Below are 15,900 nucleotides of genomic sequence, written 5' to 3'. Positions count from 1 at the left end.
GGTCCCCTTAAAACCTCTGGCGACGCAGAGCGATTCGCTGCCAAAAATGCCTCAAGCAAGGATATAATAAGTTATGGGGACATGGATGGGGATGGGGATGGGATGGGGACGTGGATGGGATGGGGACGTGGATGGGATGGGGACGTGGATGGGATGGGGACGTGGATGGACGTCCGTGTCCCCCCATCCACGTCCGTGTCCCCGTCACAGACGCGGATGATTAGAGGGGAGACCCTTGGTGGCGAATAGTTGTTTGCCGATCGATGAGTGTTGTGGCAGCTTGGCAACTGGGTTCAGTTGTTTCCGTGGCGTGGGGGGGAATGTTCATTTGCCGGTCCAAAACGACAAAAGGACGATGGGGAATGTTCATTTGCCGGAGGGGGGGGATTGAGGGATTGATTGAATCAACAACGGAGGTTAAATACTAGCTGCATGACTAGGGCGGGGGATCTTTGTGGTACGTGACCATATCAAAGTATTTTCCTTTCTGTCGTACGGAGATCGAGGATGGATATTTAGAGGGTGGGGGGTAGTCTAGGGTAGGCTGATGGAATGGTGAGTGCTGGTGGAGTGCTGGTGGAGTGCTGGTGGAGTGCTGGTGAGTGCTGGAGTGCTGGAATGCTAGTGGATTACTGAGTGCTGGAGTGCTGGGGTGCTGGAGTGCTGGAGTGCTGGAGTGCTGGAGTGCTGGAGTGCTGGAGTGCTGGAATGCTGGTGGACTGCTGAGTGCTGGAGTGCTGGAATGCTAGTGGACTGCTGGAATGCTAGTGGACTGCTGGAATGCGTTGAGGAAAAAAGAAAATTTTCAGTTGGCGCAAAAGCAGTGCTGGTGACATGTTGCCAGTGTGTTTGAACTGTGCCCATGGCTGTGTGGAAAGATAGAAAAGTACGTACTTTTCTAGTCAGCCACCCCCACCCTCACCCGCCTACCCAAACCCCCCCCCCAATACCCACAAACACAAAGAACCATCTTAAACCCCCATATCCATCCTCATCCTCATCCTCATCCTCTATATCCCCCGCTCCTCTCTCCAACACCACCAACCTTCACACCTTCATACTCTCTCAAAACAACCTCCTCAACTCTCGCTGCAAACGGTTGCTACCTCTACCATCCTCTCCTGACGCTCTTTTCAACCTTCTCGAGAGACATAATTGAGACATCACCAATTTGCCAAGGGCTTGGGTTCTTACATTTCAACAGCAGCGCCACCAATCGATCGTCATCCGGGATACAGAACCAGAGGATCACCCTTTGCTCAACGGCCTTCGCGCATACGATCAACTCATTTTCGGCCTCCAGCCAAGATTTTGCTCTTATCTACGACCTTTCGAGGACGCAAATAGCCCTTTTGGATCATTAATCCATATCCGCAATGTCGCGGAACCTCTTATAGCACAACGGTCCTCAGGGACGCCCCAAAGTATAGGGTACTCGACGACGAGCACATACATACCCTCCGACGACTATAACAGCGTCAGGCACTCTTTTCGCCTCAGCAGACCCCCTTCGTCGGAGCTACTGCGCAATTTCAGCCTTACCAACGCACCGTTCGCTATTACATGTTCGAGAACTGTCTTGCTACGGACGATATCTCGCTATCATATAGCCTTATAACAAGCGACGACGCTGCTGCAGACTCTTTATATTCACATCATCAAGACCTCTAGCAACAATGCCGAGAGATACTGTTCGCCTTCTCGACGAGGACGATCTCATCAGATGGCGCGAAGGAACCATGACGGCCATCCCCTCAAAGGACGAGCCCGGAGGTGCCCCCGACGCCATTACCCATTCCAACCTCTCATCCACGAAACTACCAACGCTCACCGACTTCCACAAGGCCAATATCCAGCTTCGGGCCGATACCAAGACATCACTTCTCACAAAGGCGCTACAGCCAAGCCAAGACGATAACAACGATGAGACCTACATGGCCATTGATATGGCACGCAACCGCTCGTCCAGAAGCACAACGAGCAGCGCATCCACGGCAGATCTCACTTCCGATGGAGGCCTTACCAGCCCTACACGCACAAGCACTCCGAGTCCCCCGTTTCCACCTTCCAGTTACATGTCCTTGGCACCTTATACGTTAGGACCTAAACTGTCACAAACTGCATTCGCCCGCGCACAGCAGAAGAGCCAGGACCCCGCCCTAGCGCAACAGGTGGCAGCATCGACCGTTCCGAAACCCGATCCTGTCGTGGAAGCTCTCGTCAAGAAGCGATGCATCTCATTCGCTTGTGCTGCTCAGAAGCCACAAGACTTTATCAAGTCGACACCTTCCGCTACTCATCCCAAGAACACAGCTGGTACGACGACGACTACGACAGCGCCAAAACGCACAATCAAATTTGCTTGTAACGGGCCGCAACCAGATAGGCAGGCCGTCAAGGTCGTTGAACCTGCCAAGGTTGCTCCGCCCCTCACAGCCACTCCTGCGTCCCCAGCCAAGCCTGGACGTCACACCATCCGGTCGCCTATATTGTCGAGAAAACTGCGCTCGTCCACGCCACAGCCGAAGGCTCAGCGTGATTCGACATTTACCATACGTCGGGCGTCGCAAAGCCCAGCTGCGGTCCGCAGCCGCAAGCCGAAATACATCGTTGCCGATGAGGAGGCCCTCGAGTCATCTGAAGCTACGCGTTTCCACGAGTTCGCTAGCGATGAGCCGCAAGAGGATGACTGGATTCGCAAGGACACGTCTACCATCAAGGGAAAGCTGACCATCCACGACACTCTCAAGAAGGAGAACGCCATCCGACAGCTTGGCAAGGAAGCTGAGGAGGAGGCTCTTGAGGATGACGAGGATGACGAGGATGACGAGGATGATGATGATGATGATGATGACGAGGGGAACGATGATGAGGACGACGAGGACGAGGACGAGGATGAGGACGACGAGGATGATGAGGATGACAACACCATGGATGGCTCGGATGTTGACCTGGGCGCCTCCGACGGCAACGAGACCGATAACGAGGCCGGGTTTGCAGACTCAGATGAGGAAAGCGACCGTGGCGGAGAGTTTCACTTCTGGTCACCTGGAATGTCGACTGGCGAGGCCAGCGCATTCAGGTCGTCAGTTCCCAGAGCTCCATCCGAGTCATCCATTGACTCTCTGAGCCACATGAGCCCCACTCTCAATAGAACGGGCGGAACCCGCAAATCGAAGGGAACTCGCAAGATCAGAATTCGCCCGGGCACTCCCGACCTACCCGACAGCACCGACTTCGTCTGCGGTACTCTCGACGAGGATAGGCCGTTGGAAGAGGCATACGTCTCCTGCATGGAAGCACGCAAGCGCGAGAAGCGCCACGTCATCCCACAAGACATCGACCCAAGTTTCCCTACATCCGACCCCGAGGACGGAGAGGACGAGAACAACGAAGTTGAGAAGCCGAACGATAGCGATGAGGGACTCTGGCTTCATGGCAAGTTTGAGGATTCGGATTCCGAAACCCGCCACAGAAGACGCACTCGCAAGTCTCCCAAGCATTCTCCTAAACGTCTCGTCTCCCCGCCTCCACAGAAATACCGCTCTCCCCCAGCAGCGACAACCCGTCGCTCACCCCGTCTCCGCTCTCCTCCACCTCGTCGCGCTAAGTCGCCGCCGCCTCGCCGCGCAAAGTCACCACCTCCAGCTCGTGCCCGTGCTGTCAAATGGCCAACGGCATCAGCTAGCATCTCCTTCGCGCCCATGCCCAACCGCCCGGACCCTACACACACCAAGTCCCTCCCCCGCCGTCCCAACGCATTCTGCCAACAATACCGCGCGGCCCAACTCGCCTTTGCCAACGACGAGGATAATGATAATAACACGGATGGGTACACCCGCGGTGCTATCGATATCGTGAAGGGCCTGGAGCAGAAGAGGCAGAGGCGGAAGGATAAGTTCTTCTCGAAGTTGTGTAATCGTGCGAGGAAGGGGCAGCAGGTGGAGAGGAGGCCGCAGCCGGGGAAGGGGGCGGAGAGGATGAGGGAGTTGGGGTTGCAGATGGCGGGGAAGACGGTGGATTATAGGGGGGCGAATGCGGAGTATGTTTTGTCGATCTGAGGCGGTGGACGACGACGACGACGACCCAAATCTACGACTTCGATCATCACTATACGACATATACCTTTTCACAACTATACAACTTTAATGTAGGTACACAACTACTTTTCTTCACACAACAAGATAATTCTCTCCCCCCCCCAACACACACACCACGGGGGTGGTCAACTTGTACATACACAACTACTTTTCTTCACACAACAAGATACTTCTCTCCCCCCAAACACACACACCACGGGGGTGGTCAACTTGTACATACACATTCTATCCTCTACAACTCCGTTTCAACACACGCACACCACCAATTTACGGGGATGCAGGCAGGCTTATAAGGACTCTTCAGTCGCCGCCACAACAACACACATTTTATTTTTTTGGGACTAAATAAAGCCCATGGATGGGGGCATTGCGAGCGTGGTGGGGTGGTTAGGGGGTTTGGTTTGCATAGCTAGGGATGCGGGCGTTGGATGTGGCCCGCTGGGTAGGGGGGGGAGCGGGAAATATATATGTTTTGCTGCATTTTGATGGATTGTGAATTGTGAATGTGAGATGTTTGATGCCGTGATGGTTTGGGAGGGTGTGTGAGTCCAGTTGACGAGCTGTAATGTCTATCTCGCAGCTGTGAATAGACACCGTCTCTGTAAGCGTAGACACCAACGCTCTATTACCCAGAGATTCCCACGCACCCGCGCCTTGTCAGAGTCAGCCAGTTAAACCCAGACGCGACGGTCTCTTCAAAGCGTTTCGTTTCTCGTCACTGGCAACCACATAAACACCCCGCCAGAAACGTACAAATTCACCTTTTATTTCTTTTTCACTCCTTGGTCAGCTTAAACTCTGACGTGAAATTACCACCAACCTTTTAACCTTTCAACTACCCACCTCCGTTCAATCACCACCACCACCGTGTCACCCACGTGATAGGAACCACCCGAAGGTGAAGAATCACCTCCTCGTCGCAACGATGATAACCCTCACAAGAGTCCGTCCTCCCCCCCCCTCCTTTTTCCCCTCTCTCCTCCCCTCATTCCTCTTCCCTCCTCCCCTCATTCCTCTTCCCTCCTCCCCTCATTCCTCTTCCCTCCTCCCCTCACCCCAAACTCCACACAAACTAACACCCACCACAGCTTCTACAACTCATCCGCACCTCCGACGCCCTATCCATCACCATCATCGCCAACAAAGTGATCCATCCCGCTGATAGAGAAGATTTTGAGATTGGGAAGGGGAGTTTGTGGGTCAGCGAGAGGGTGAGCTGGAGGAGGGAGTTGGCGCTGGCGTTGGGGTATGGGTGTACGGGTGTCGAGAGCGCTGAGGTGAGGTTTTCCACTTGTTCCTTTTTCCTGGCTTGGAGGTCTGGGAGTTTGGATAGCTGGCTGGGCTGGCTGGCTGGCTGGGGTGAGTTTGTTTGGAAACGAAGGGGGGCTAACAGAAACACACACAGGAAGCGGTGGAATCCAACAAAGCCAGCCCATGGGTTAAATCCTCCGCCGACCAACGTCGCGACCTCTTGCTGCAGAAGGTGATGATGGCGGAGGTTGTGCAGGAATACCTCTTTATGCTTAATGAGGAGGGGGATGATGTGGAGTGGGTTGTTAAGGATGGGGCGTGGCGGAGGGTGTTTAAGATTCAGACGTATTAAGGGATCAGAGCATTTGTTTGCTTGCTCGGGCGGTGTTTTTGCGGGTTTTAGGAGGATGGGACGGGGAAGGAGTCCTGGTATTGTTAAATCGGAGGTGCTTTGTTTGTCTAGTGCTCTTGTGAGGTTTGAGGAGGAGACTGTTTGTTATAAAGTCACAAGGCGGACGCTAATGCACCCCACATTCTGTAAAGTAACTGGCCCGTGCGTTCCTGCCCGAACAGAAAGTCGTCATTGCATGTTTTGGAGGTCGTACTTTCCCTGTCTGTGTAAGGTTCGCTAGTTTACTTTAATAAATGGGAAGGTTCATCTTATCTTCACTGATCAGGTTTCGACTTTGATATGTGGTGAAAGGAAGGTTAAGGCTTGTATTTCGCTGGATGGAAAGTGAATGTGAGAACAGACACACACGACTGAACGATATACGATGGTGGCTATGATGTCTTTGGCTGGGGAATGCGAGGGGGGAACCGTGGGAGCAGTGGCCTATGTTTTATACTGGGGCGCCGGTAGGTTATCTGTGATGCTGAGGGGTATTGGGGGTCTGGCTGACGGTTGTGGTAGATTGGGTTGTCGGTGATGGCGGCGGTGCCGGAGAGTGGATTGGTGTATCCGCTGCTGGGGAGGCCGCATGATAGTCTGTATGGTTGCCATTGCTCTTGTTCTTATCCATGGCTGATGTTTATGCAGAAGTACACAGGTTACCTTTCCAACATATGAAGGCTCTAACTATGACGCTTCGACGACGAACCTTACGTATAGCATACAAGGGAGAGTCAAAGACGAGAAAGCGCGTGTCATTCTATCCTTCATCTCGCCGATAACACCGACCTCAGCATTCAGACAGTCCATGCCAGCATCCTACATCAAGATCTACGTCGAGGGAAACTTTGACCTGTCTATCTACGTAGACATCAACGGGCAATGGATCAGCGGCGACGACGAGAGCAGAATCCAATGGGAGTTCTCCCCACCCCAAGGCCAAGACCTCGGATCCCCGCCCCTCAAGACCTGGAAAATCCGCAGATCAGAGGAGGAGCAATTGAAAGAGAAGAATGACCGCGCGGAATGGGGAACTCTATATTTCACGGGACCGGCGGAGGCGAATCATGAATCCGGAAGTGCTTTTAACATGAGGAACCGGTTTAAGAATACGGGTGCGCTGCGAAATGCTACGGATGGCAATTTTCGGAATATCAATCAGGATGAGCCGGTGTTTGCGTTTTCCAAGGATTTTAAGCTCAAGGGCGGTTTGTCAAAGTCGAAGGAGTTGTCGCGGGATAGTATATTGTTTACGATAGCGCATATACAGGATCCTGTTGTTCAGTTCGCGGCGGCAAGAGGGTTAACGCTGATGAGGCCGTTGTGGGCATCGTGGTTTGAAACGGCTGATTTGATGATCAGTCACCACTATTTGGACTTTGAGAAGTCATCCAAACTAGCTGGGGAGTACTCTGAGCAGTTGGCAGTAGATGCCCTCAAATCTGGATCAGAGGATTACAAAGACATCGTTGATCTCTCAGCGCGACAGGTCATGGGCGCCACAAGCTTTTCGGGGACCTCTGAGAACCCCCTGATTTTCCTCAAAGAGATCTCTTCAAATGGGGACTTCCAAACCGTTGATGTTATTTTCCCAGCCTTCCCGTTCTTCCTATATACGAATCCGAGATGGCTGGCACACTTGCTGGAGCCGCTGCTCGAGCACCAGTTGAGCGGCCAGTATCCGAATAAGTATAGCATGCATGATATTGGCACTTTCCCAATCGGGAAGGGGTACGCGGATGGGAATGATGAGTATATGCCGCTGGAGGAATGCGGGAATATGCTGATTATGGGGCTTGCGTTGGTGGATTCCTTGGGTGGGACTTCAAATCCTCTTGGCCCACTCGGGTCGTTGAGTGATCACGCTGATGTCGCCTCTGGAGGTGTATTCCCGTTGAATTCTCGCATTGACAGTATTGATAGTGCGTGGGGAGGTACTAGAGACAAGAAGCAGGTTCAGAGTTGGTTGAAGAAGTCATACAGGCTGTGGAAACAATGGACGGGATATCTCGTCGAGGAAGCATTGATCCCAGTGAACCAACTCTCAACTGACGATTTCGCCGGCTGGCTCGCCAACCAGACGAACTTGGCTCTGAAGGGCATCAATGGGATCAGAGCTATGAGTGGGCTCTCGGAAGCTCTTGGTGAGAACAAAGATGCGGCGTATTACCGGGAGGTATCAGAAGATTATATCGAGAAATGGCAAGATTACGGGTTTTCTAAAGACGGCACACATGCCAAGATTTCGTACACTTGGTACGGCTCCTGGACGACGATTTACAACCTCTTCGCGGACTCGCTTTTGTGCTTCCACTTGCCGGATACAACTAGCTCTCCAATAGGTTCGAGCCAGTCGGACACTCAAAAGCCTATTGGACATGATCGGAAGGGGAAATCGAGAACTGCTTTCATCGATGAGAAGATTTATAAGATGCAAAGCGATTGGTATCACAATGTGAAGCAGAAATATGGCCTCCCACTCGACAGCAGACACCTCTATACCAAGAGCGACTGACAGTTCTTTGCTGCGGCCGTTGCGAGCAAGAAAGTCAGGATGGAGATCGTGGAGAGTGTAGCGTTGTGGGTTAATGAGACTGTTACAGGCATGTATATGCTTTTGGACACTCTTGACTAAGTGCTAATGGATATCATAGACCGACCACTCACGGACCTTTATGAAACCGAAGGAGAGGGGGACTTCCCGGGACCGCATTTCTTTGCGAGGCCGGTGGTTGGTGGGCATTTTGCATTTTTAGCTTTGGAGAGGGCTTGTGATGGGAAGGCTGTTGAGGGACTGGACTTCTTGAATGAAGTGGATGTTGATGTGGAAGATCGGGAAGAACCAGTGTTGCCACAGGTTGACGAGCTCTGATTGGTCGTCTCATTGTTTACACATAGCCTTTGCTTTGAAAGGAATTAGGAATATTTTACCCATATTTTAATGCTAGTATGAAAGGACAATAGGTGCTAAATTCCTCAAATCTATTGTTTTACTGGCGATAACAAGGGGCTAAAAGTACCGCTCACGTGATCACGGGATTCGCGTACACTAGCGTTGCGCTAAAAGATCCGTTTAACTTGGAAATACGCCAACGAACGCGGCTCGTTCTATTTTCCTCCCAAACTCCATCTCTCTTTCTTCTCTTTCTTTGATCTTCATCTACTCGAGGACGAGTCAACCCATCGGAAACTTGGATCATATCGAGTTTCTGTCTCTTTGATAATACTAATACCTGGTTCGTGATCAGAACACGGTCGGGGTTCCCGTCGCATTTGTTGACAGATATTCAGCTACGCCATCTCTTTCGTCAGCAACTTAATAATCAACATGGCTTCCATGGATTATGAGAACGAGAACGGCACTCGTGGATACGAGGGTACGTTCAATCATTACACTCGCGCTGCCGAATCTCAATGAGACAATGATGCTAACTTATACTCCTTCAGACGAGGCTCCTCGTTACGAGCAACGCGACCGTAGCGCCTCGCCACGCCCACGTCGCCAGGACAGCCCTCGCCGTCGATCTGCCTCCCCAGGTGGCAACGGCCAGGTCGATTCTCGGTAGGCCACTTCTATTACCCATCATTTGCGCAACTATCCTAACTAACAGACCACCAAGTGGCCCCAAGAATGACCGCGGCGGACCTCCTCCCCAGGATGATGGCGCCGTCAACCCCGGATCCAACCTTTTCGTCACCGGTATCCACCCCCGTCTTTCCGAGGCCGAGGTCACTCGCCTGTTCGAGAAGTACGGTGAGGTCGAGAAGTGCCAGATCATGCTTGACCCCCACACCAAGGAGTCCCGTGGCTTCGGATTCGTCAAGATGGTCACTGCCGACCAGGCCGACGCTGCCAAGGAGGGCCTCCAGGGTGAAGTCATCGAGGGCCGCACCTTGAGCATCGAGAAGGCCAGGCGCTCCCGCCCACGCACCCCAACCCCCGGCAAGTACTTTGGTCCACCAAAGAGAGGCAAGTGAAGTCCGATCCCTGTGTCTTACACAATTAACTAAAACCTCAGAAGACGACCCTCGCGGCCCGCCACCTGGAAGATGGGGCGACCGCTACGATGACCGCCGCCGCGGTGGATTCCGTGACGACCCTTACAGCTACCGTGGATCCCGCGGTGATGACCGTGGAGACCGCGGATACGGACGCCGCGACCGTGACGACTACGCTCCCCGTGGAATCGACCGTTATGGAGGTGGTCGCGATGACCGCTATGGTGGACGTGATGACCGCCGTGGCGGCGGTGGCGGATACTCTGACCGCTACGACCGTGGCGACCGCGGTGAACGTGGTGGAGACCGCGATGGTGGACGCTCATCCCGTGATGCAGCTCCGCCAGCCGCCTATGGTGACCCAGCCCCTCGCGGAGATGCTCGGGAGCCATACGGAGGTAGATACAACGATGATGAGAAATACTCCCATCGTGGCTATTGATCGCTAATCCTTATAGGTGCGGAGCGCCCTTCGCGTTAAACAACGACGATCCCACTTATCACAAGAGTCTTTGGATCTGCGACTTTCATTGATGCGGGTGCACCTCCACCAGTTTTTCTTTACGGGTTTCGGCATCAGAGATTTAAGTGCGACGGAACGGATGGGGAAAAGCAATTTGTTATATCAGGGCGTGCTCGGCGGATGGGGCAAAGCACGACTTCTCGCGTGACAGGTTGCTTTCGATACTATGGATTCTTAAGGTTTCTTTTGTCTTTCATCAAGGTGCCATAGGGCATGCGACTTTCGATCGAACAGATGGATCTCAAACGCATGGAACGCAGCCTTTATAATTGGTTCGCGTCTTGCCCTGGATCACAGCACGTCTACTCTTCGATGAGCATGCACAGCACTTCTTGTACCACTAGCCAGCAGTTCGCTTTCGGCTCTGTCGTTTTCGGCATAACTCCTGAGGTTTTCGACTCCGTCGTCAATAGTCCCGCCTGAGAAAAATCGAAGCAACTCAGCCTCAACCTACGTGATCAACCACAGAACAAATGTGCGCTGAATGACGATATATTCATAACGTACCTCTTTCGTCGAAAACGGCTGACTTATGATAATAACTTCGCCTGCCAACCCGTTTTTAATCGCTTCCATTAGTCGCCCTCAACACCTTGTAACTTCGTACTTCTTCCGCCCGCCACGCTGCCGCGCCTAATCGTGATATCCATATCGGTACGGATCCGCTCCCTCGCCTTCTTCGCACCGCCTTGACCACCTCCACAAAACTCGCTTTTCGTCTGACTGCTCCATTGCCCAGATCCCTGGCATATAAAGGTAACTGCTGTATATTTGAGATCCTCGCTAATATGGGGTGGTTATGTCCAGGAAACGTTCGGAGGATTTGCTTTGCTGCATTCCGCCAAGAACCGGCCATTCCGTTTGGACAGCTATCCAATTAGCTTTCGTCGAGCTTCCGTTGAGTCACGTATTCGTGCGACGCTGGAGTTCGCTGGTGTGTATGTGCAACGGACATATCACCAGAGACGGATTCAATCTTACTGTTCCCTCGCCACTTTCATATGGCGAAGGAACTTGCCCCCGATGAAAGTGGTTGGCTGTTGATGGTTTCCTTGGAGGGGCCACCGAGCTTGAGAAGATTCCACAGGCAACTGCCTTTTGCTATACCTCTGAATGAAGGAATGGTAAATGCATTCCGATTGTAACACGATGCTCACATAAACGAGTTGTTCCGTTGCACAGCTTGATGAAGATCAACACTACGTGCTGAAGTAACGTACCAGATCAGGCAACTTCTAATATAAGGCTACCGTCTCATACGTGCTTCTCTATTAATATATATTTTTTCTTTTGTAAAGGACTCAACAGTGAGCCTCAAATATATCAATATAAACATCTCAATAAGAGCATTGACAGCAATCTCGTGATATTCTCAACTACGTGTTTATAATATCACCCGCAGCTTCGAGACCCTGACATAAACAATACCGTTACATAGTAACAAGTCCCCTCCCCGCCTAGTTGCAAGACCCAAACGCCTTCTGGCATCCCGTCCCACAATGCGAACTATCAGAGCCACAAGCCCCAAAACTTGCACAGCAATTCCCAAACCCACTACCCAAACACGTCGCCCCATCCCCACAAAGCCCATCCCAACTCACCACCCCCGGCGTCTGCGTCGGCGTGCTCCCCGTGACCGTCACGCGTGGAATCGTCGTCGTCCGCTGCACGGTCGTCAAGGCAGTCGAGGTGACCACCTTGGTGGTGCGCGAGGTGACAGTCACGGTGCGGACGTCGGTGAGGGTCATGACCAGCGTGGCGGTCTTGGTGCTTGTGGTGGGGTGCGCGACATCGAGGCAGTCGCAGAGTTGTTGGATTAGGGGGAGAGGGAGGTCACCGAGGGATTGGCGCGCTTCGAGGGCGGGTTCGGGGAGGGAGCGGCGGCGGCGGCCGAAGACGGTGGTTAGTTCGGTGACGGTGTCTTGACGAATGTGCTTGGGTGTGTTAGTTGTGGGAGATGCATAGGGGGCTGGAAGGGGACATACGCAGTCTGTGTGGCGGTGGTGTACTTGGTAATGGCCACGTATGTAGAGGTGGTCTTGGTTGTTGTCACGGCACTGGGTGGGTGTGAGTTGTGCGCTATAGAAGGGATTGGGAGGGGGATCAACGTACGGTGGGACGGTGTAGGAGAAGACGCTCGTGCAGGACGCGGAGAGGGAGGAGGGGTCAGGGAATCCGGCTGAGGCGATGGCCTTGAGAGAGAAGCATTGGGCTGGATCGACATGGGCCACAACTCCTGAGGAGAGGGCACCAAGAGCCAGGACAAGAGCTTTGAGGCTGACCATTTTTGAAGCAGTAGACGTGTGGAATAATGATTTTTGCTAGGAGTTAGCAGGGAATGGATCAACAGCTGGGTTTGGGGAGATCCAGAGTACACCTTATATGGATTTTTGGATGAACCATAAGACCCACGGGATAACTCGAACCATGTTCAAAGGGGAACGAAATATGAGTTTGTCTATAACCATAGCATATGGTGGTAGACCCCTCTAGACAATATTGATCATTCGCACTTTGCACCTACAGGCCGATTGGGAAACGAGAGGCTCGCCCCTGGCGATCCAATATACTCGACATAAAGAGAATCGTGGCCAGGCCTTCGTATTTTGATAGATGCGACGGAGAATATTGGCACTATAAGAAATATATAACCTACCAATTTCTATGCGCGAGCGCTGTGACTATGGAAACTATATTCCCAATATCTCAGTCCAATGATGGGATGCCCGCATTCCGGATAATAATAAGAGAGAGTTGCCTGCCGGCTGTGAGGTTCATGATGAAGCAATCTGGCTAGGGACGGCCTGTGTTATTCTCATTGCTCGGCGGCTCCTGTAATACAACGAGACAACTACTGACGGGTCATTCGGAGATCCTGATATTGATTCTGCGGATAGGAGAATATGTCGCCGTGTCCATGGGCTGGTTGAGCTGGATTGTGGGGATATATATACCTGCCGGTCTGAGGTAAACTGGATAGGACTGGTAAAGTGAAAAGCAACAAATGCGGTCGGACGCGGCACGGTCTTTCAGGCGACCTCCGAGATTATATATGATTCCATATTGGATTCCGGATACGGATCCGTGACCAGAAAAGGCAGAATTGAGGCTTCACAAATTGAAGCTTCACAAGTTGTAAGTTAACTTAGACGAGAGATGTGAGGGGTTTGTCTCGGAGTTTGTCTGTTCCTTTCAAGGTTCACGTCTAGTCCCTCGGGCGCTAGCGGGGCATTCATCCGAGTTCGTGCCGCTCTTGACACGACGACAACCACCAACACAGCCAGACCCTAAAGCATTGTCATGCGCCGCTCTTTGAGGATCAGCTGGGAAAACCGACTTCCAACGTAACCATCCCCCGATATACAGCCGTCACAGTCTAAGTACTGGGATGTACCCGGCGCCCGAATGGCTGCTGTCCGGCGAGGCCAAGAGCCAATGAGGCTAGATGTATCAGATGCGCAATTCTCCGACCTACCATTCATCTCTGCCCTCTTTCTCATCCGCTTCGACGCCAAAACTGGCTATGCGATAAGCTGGAAGAGCGCCCTCCCTGGGATCGACCTCGATGGCGGCGTCGAGTACAAAAGCCTGCCATCCGGGTTACATACAGTGAAGGAAGACCTGATTTATTTCGTGCATGGGAAGCATGCGGGACTGAGCGCATTTATTAGCACAGAGGCCTCTGAGGAGTCGCGAAATGCGCGTATGATAGCTGTGGGCGTGCTGGTTCCTTTGAGTTACGGCAGGCTGGGAAGGAGTTGGATGCATGCAGAGAATCTGAAGCAGTTAGCTGAGTATGTTGACCGTTCAGTCGCGTGCCATTGCCCAGTATTAACCAGATTCCAGAAAACTAGCCGTTGAAACTCCGGACTTGGCTCTGCTGGAGGAATACTGGGACACGCATAAGTTGCAAGACGGCAAGGGCTCCGCGCAATTCGACTCCATCCTCGACTCGCCTTCAAGCTTGGTATTCAAGCCTCTGCCAGGTCGACTTATACATAACGATGGGCACTCGAGGACCCGCTCGGCATCGGATGGGGCCGCATTGATACCTCCGGGACAGAGCTTATCACTTTATCACCCTGCTTGGAGTCTGACCACGCTTCTGGATACGTTCGGGCCTCTTGTATTTCCTATTTATCGGTCTGCGTTGCTGCGGAAGCGCATCCTAATTTCCTGCCATGCACCAGTTCAGGAAACCTGTGACTTTGGTAATAACTTGAGGTTCCTATAGTCAAAAGTGTTTAGCTAACAGGAGATAGTTTATGACTTATCTGTCCTCTCCAATATTCCCCTTGCAGTCTCAAATCTCATCAGCACTAGATCGCCGTCCCAGCGCTTACGGCCTTTGTTTTCTATCGGTGTGCATGATATACCCCTCTTAGAAGAGGATCTTTTAGCGTCGACACAGCCTGAAGCAGTAGCCGGCGATGATTCTGACGAAGAGGAAGGTCTGGGGCAGGGCTGGATTGCCTGCACGACAGATGGAATTTTGTCCACAAAAGCAAAACTTTATGATGTGCTTGTCACCATGCCTCTTGCGCATTCTCAAGATGCTGTGGAGAAAGTCTGGCCTGACGTCAAATTTCCCAGTGGAAATGGTGTTAAAGCCACCCAGCGAGACCTCCGCCGCTATAGAAGTCTGATGTGGGGTCTCTCCCGGGCCAAGGTCGAACCGCAAAATCCTAGCCCGGAAAGAAATGACAACGGAGGGAGACTTCGTCGTTCCGATACGAGCACAACTTTGGTAGAGTCCCTAGTGCCAGAATATCCACTGTCGAGTCTTCCGGATACAGATGCCATAGTTGAACCTGTGTCGTGGACGGCACTGGCCTATACGGGCTTTATATGGTGGGCTTCAGCTGGCGAGCGAAGCATCGCTCTCGACGATGAGACGGACCTTGATAACTCACTCCTTGATGGGCTATCACTTGAACCTCAAGCACCTCGAACGTCCAAGGGACGTACATTTTCAGGCGCCAGCACACTTTCTCACAGCGCCGATTCAAGTGCAAAGAAAGAGCTTGCCATTATCGCGTACTTCCACCGGTTGACAACGCTTATACTAAATATACTGTCAGACATTGTCGATGCTGCTGATTCTGATGATGACGATATTGCTCCTCTGCGGCTTGGCGCTAGCAGAGATGAATCCGAGGCACCCCCCATAATTATCAGCAGAGCTGACATCAAACGAATGGGTCTCGACGAGTGGAGTGCTGATGATCGCAGCTTCACAGAAGACATGATGAAGACATACTTTGACCGCAGTGCGAAGGTTGAGAGCCACAGTGTTGATATCTGTGGTGTCAAGATTTGTTAATCAGAGGTACGATTCATTGACGAGAGAGCATCTTCTGCTGTATAACACTTATGATATTATACAATTCAGGGCTTCGTAGAGTAGGCTGGCGTGGAAGGGTTATGAAATATTGTAGGTTGGAAGAGATGGGAAGAAAAGATGGCTGGAAACAGCTTTTACGGGCTTAAAAATCAGCTACAGGTTTATATATAAACGAAACAAATATACCATTTTTTTAGAGGTAACTGTTATCCACTGATATGAAAAGTGATTCTGTTTTGTGACATGTGGTAGATCTTGTGCGAAAAGTGAAGCCTGAGGCCACCGAATTTTG

At 52.1% G+C, this 15,900-nt stretch overlaps 6 protein-coding genes across 6 annotated transcripts; 5 read left to right on the top strand and 1 right to left on the bottom strand.

Annotated features, from left to right (window-relative positions):
• Positions 1–949: 949 nt before the first annotated feature.
• VC83_08145 (uncharacterized protein) lies at positions 950–4,061 on the top strand (the record flags this gene model as incomplete). The annotated part of the gene is made up of 1 exon (XM_024471706.1): positions 950–4,061. The coding sequence occupies exon 1, from the start codon at positions 1,677–1,679 to the stop codon at positions 4,059–4,061; it is 2,385 nt and encodes a 794-aa protein (XP_024320605.1). The 5' UTR covers positions 950–1,676.
• Positions 4,062–5,025: 964 nt separating this feature from the next.
• VC83_08144 (uncharacterized protein) lies at positions 5,026–5,703 on the top strand (the record flags this gene model as incomplete). Its single annotated transcript, XM_024471705.1, has 3 exons — positions 5,026–5,043; positions 5,189–5,377; positions 5,506–5,703. The coding sequence occupies 3 exons, from the start codon at positions 5,026–5,028 to the stop codon at positions 5,701–5,703; spliced, it is 405 nt and encodes a 134-aa protein (XP_024320604.1).
• A 328-nt stretch (positions 5,704–6,031) lies between these two features.
• VC83_08143 (uncharacterized protein) lies at positions 6,032–8,684 on the top strand. The gene is made up of 3 exons (XM_024471704.1): positions 6,032–6,209; positions 6,265–6,341; positions 6,391–8,684. The coding sequence occupies exons 1-3, from the start codon at positions 6,189–6,191 to the stop codon at positions 8,255–8,257; spliced, it is 1,965 nt and encodes a 654-aa protein (XP_024320611.1). The 5' UTR covers positions 6,032–6,188; the 3' UTR covers positions 8,258–8,684.
• A 175-nt stretch (positions 8,685–8,859) lies between these two features.
• Positions 8,860–10,715, top strand: VC83_08142 (uncharacterized protein). Its single transcript, XM_024471703.1, has 5 exons — positions 8,860–8,978; positions 9,034–9,119; positions 9,190–9,304; positions 9,354–9,712; positions 9,765–10,715. Exons 2-5 carry the CDS (start codon positions 9,071–9,073, stop codon positions 10,181–10,183), a joined length of 942 nt encoding a protein of 313 aa, XP_024320610.1. The 5' UTR covers positions 8,860–8,978; positions 9,034–9,070; the 3' UTR covers positions 10,184–10,715.
• A 124-nt stretch (positions 10,716–10,839) lies between these two features.
• On the bottom strand, positions 10,840–12,549 carry VC83_08141 (uncharacterized protein; the record flags this gene model as incomplete). The annotated part of the gene is made up of 4 exons (XM_024471702.1): positions 10,840–11,007; positions 11,866–12,198; positions 12,246–12,321; positions 12,377–12,549. 4 exons carry the CDS (start codon positions 12,547–12,549, stop codon positions 10,840–10,842), a joined length of 750 nt encoding a protein of 249 aa, XP_024320609.1.
• Positions 12,550–13,521: 972 nt separating this feature from the next.
• VC83_08140 (uncharacterized protein) lies at positions 13,522–15,805 on the top strand. Its single transcript, XM_024471701.1, has 3 exons — positions 13,522–14,058; positions 14,111–14,475; positions 14,527–15,805. The coding sequence occupies exons 1-3, from the start codon at positions 13,670–13,672 to the stop codon at positions 15,585–15,587; spliced, it is 1,815 nt and encodes a 604-aa protein (XP_024320608.1). The 5' UTR covers positions 13,522–13,669; the 3' UTR covers positions 15,588–15,805.
• The last annotated feature ends 95 nt before the right edge of the window (positions 15,806–15,900 follow it).

This window comes from Pseudogymnoascus destructans, assembly GCF_001641265.1.
Source record: "Pseudogymnoascus destructans isolate 20631-21 unplaced genomic scaffold scaffold_25, whole genome shotgun sequence".
Taxonomy (NCBI): domain Eukaryota; kingdom Fungi; phylum Ascomycota; class Leotiomycetes; order Thelebolales; family Thelebolaceae; genus Pseudogymnoascus; species Pseudogymnoascus destructans.
This window is presented reverse-complemented; position numbering and strand designations above follow the sequence as displayed.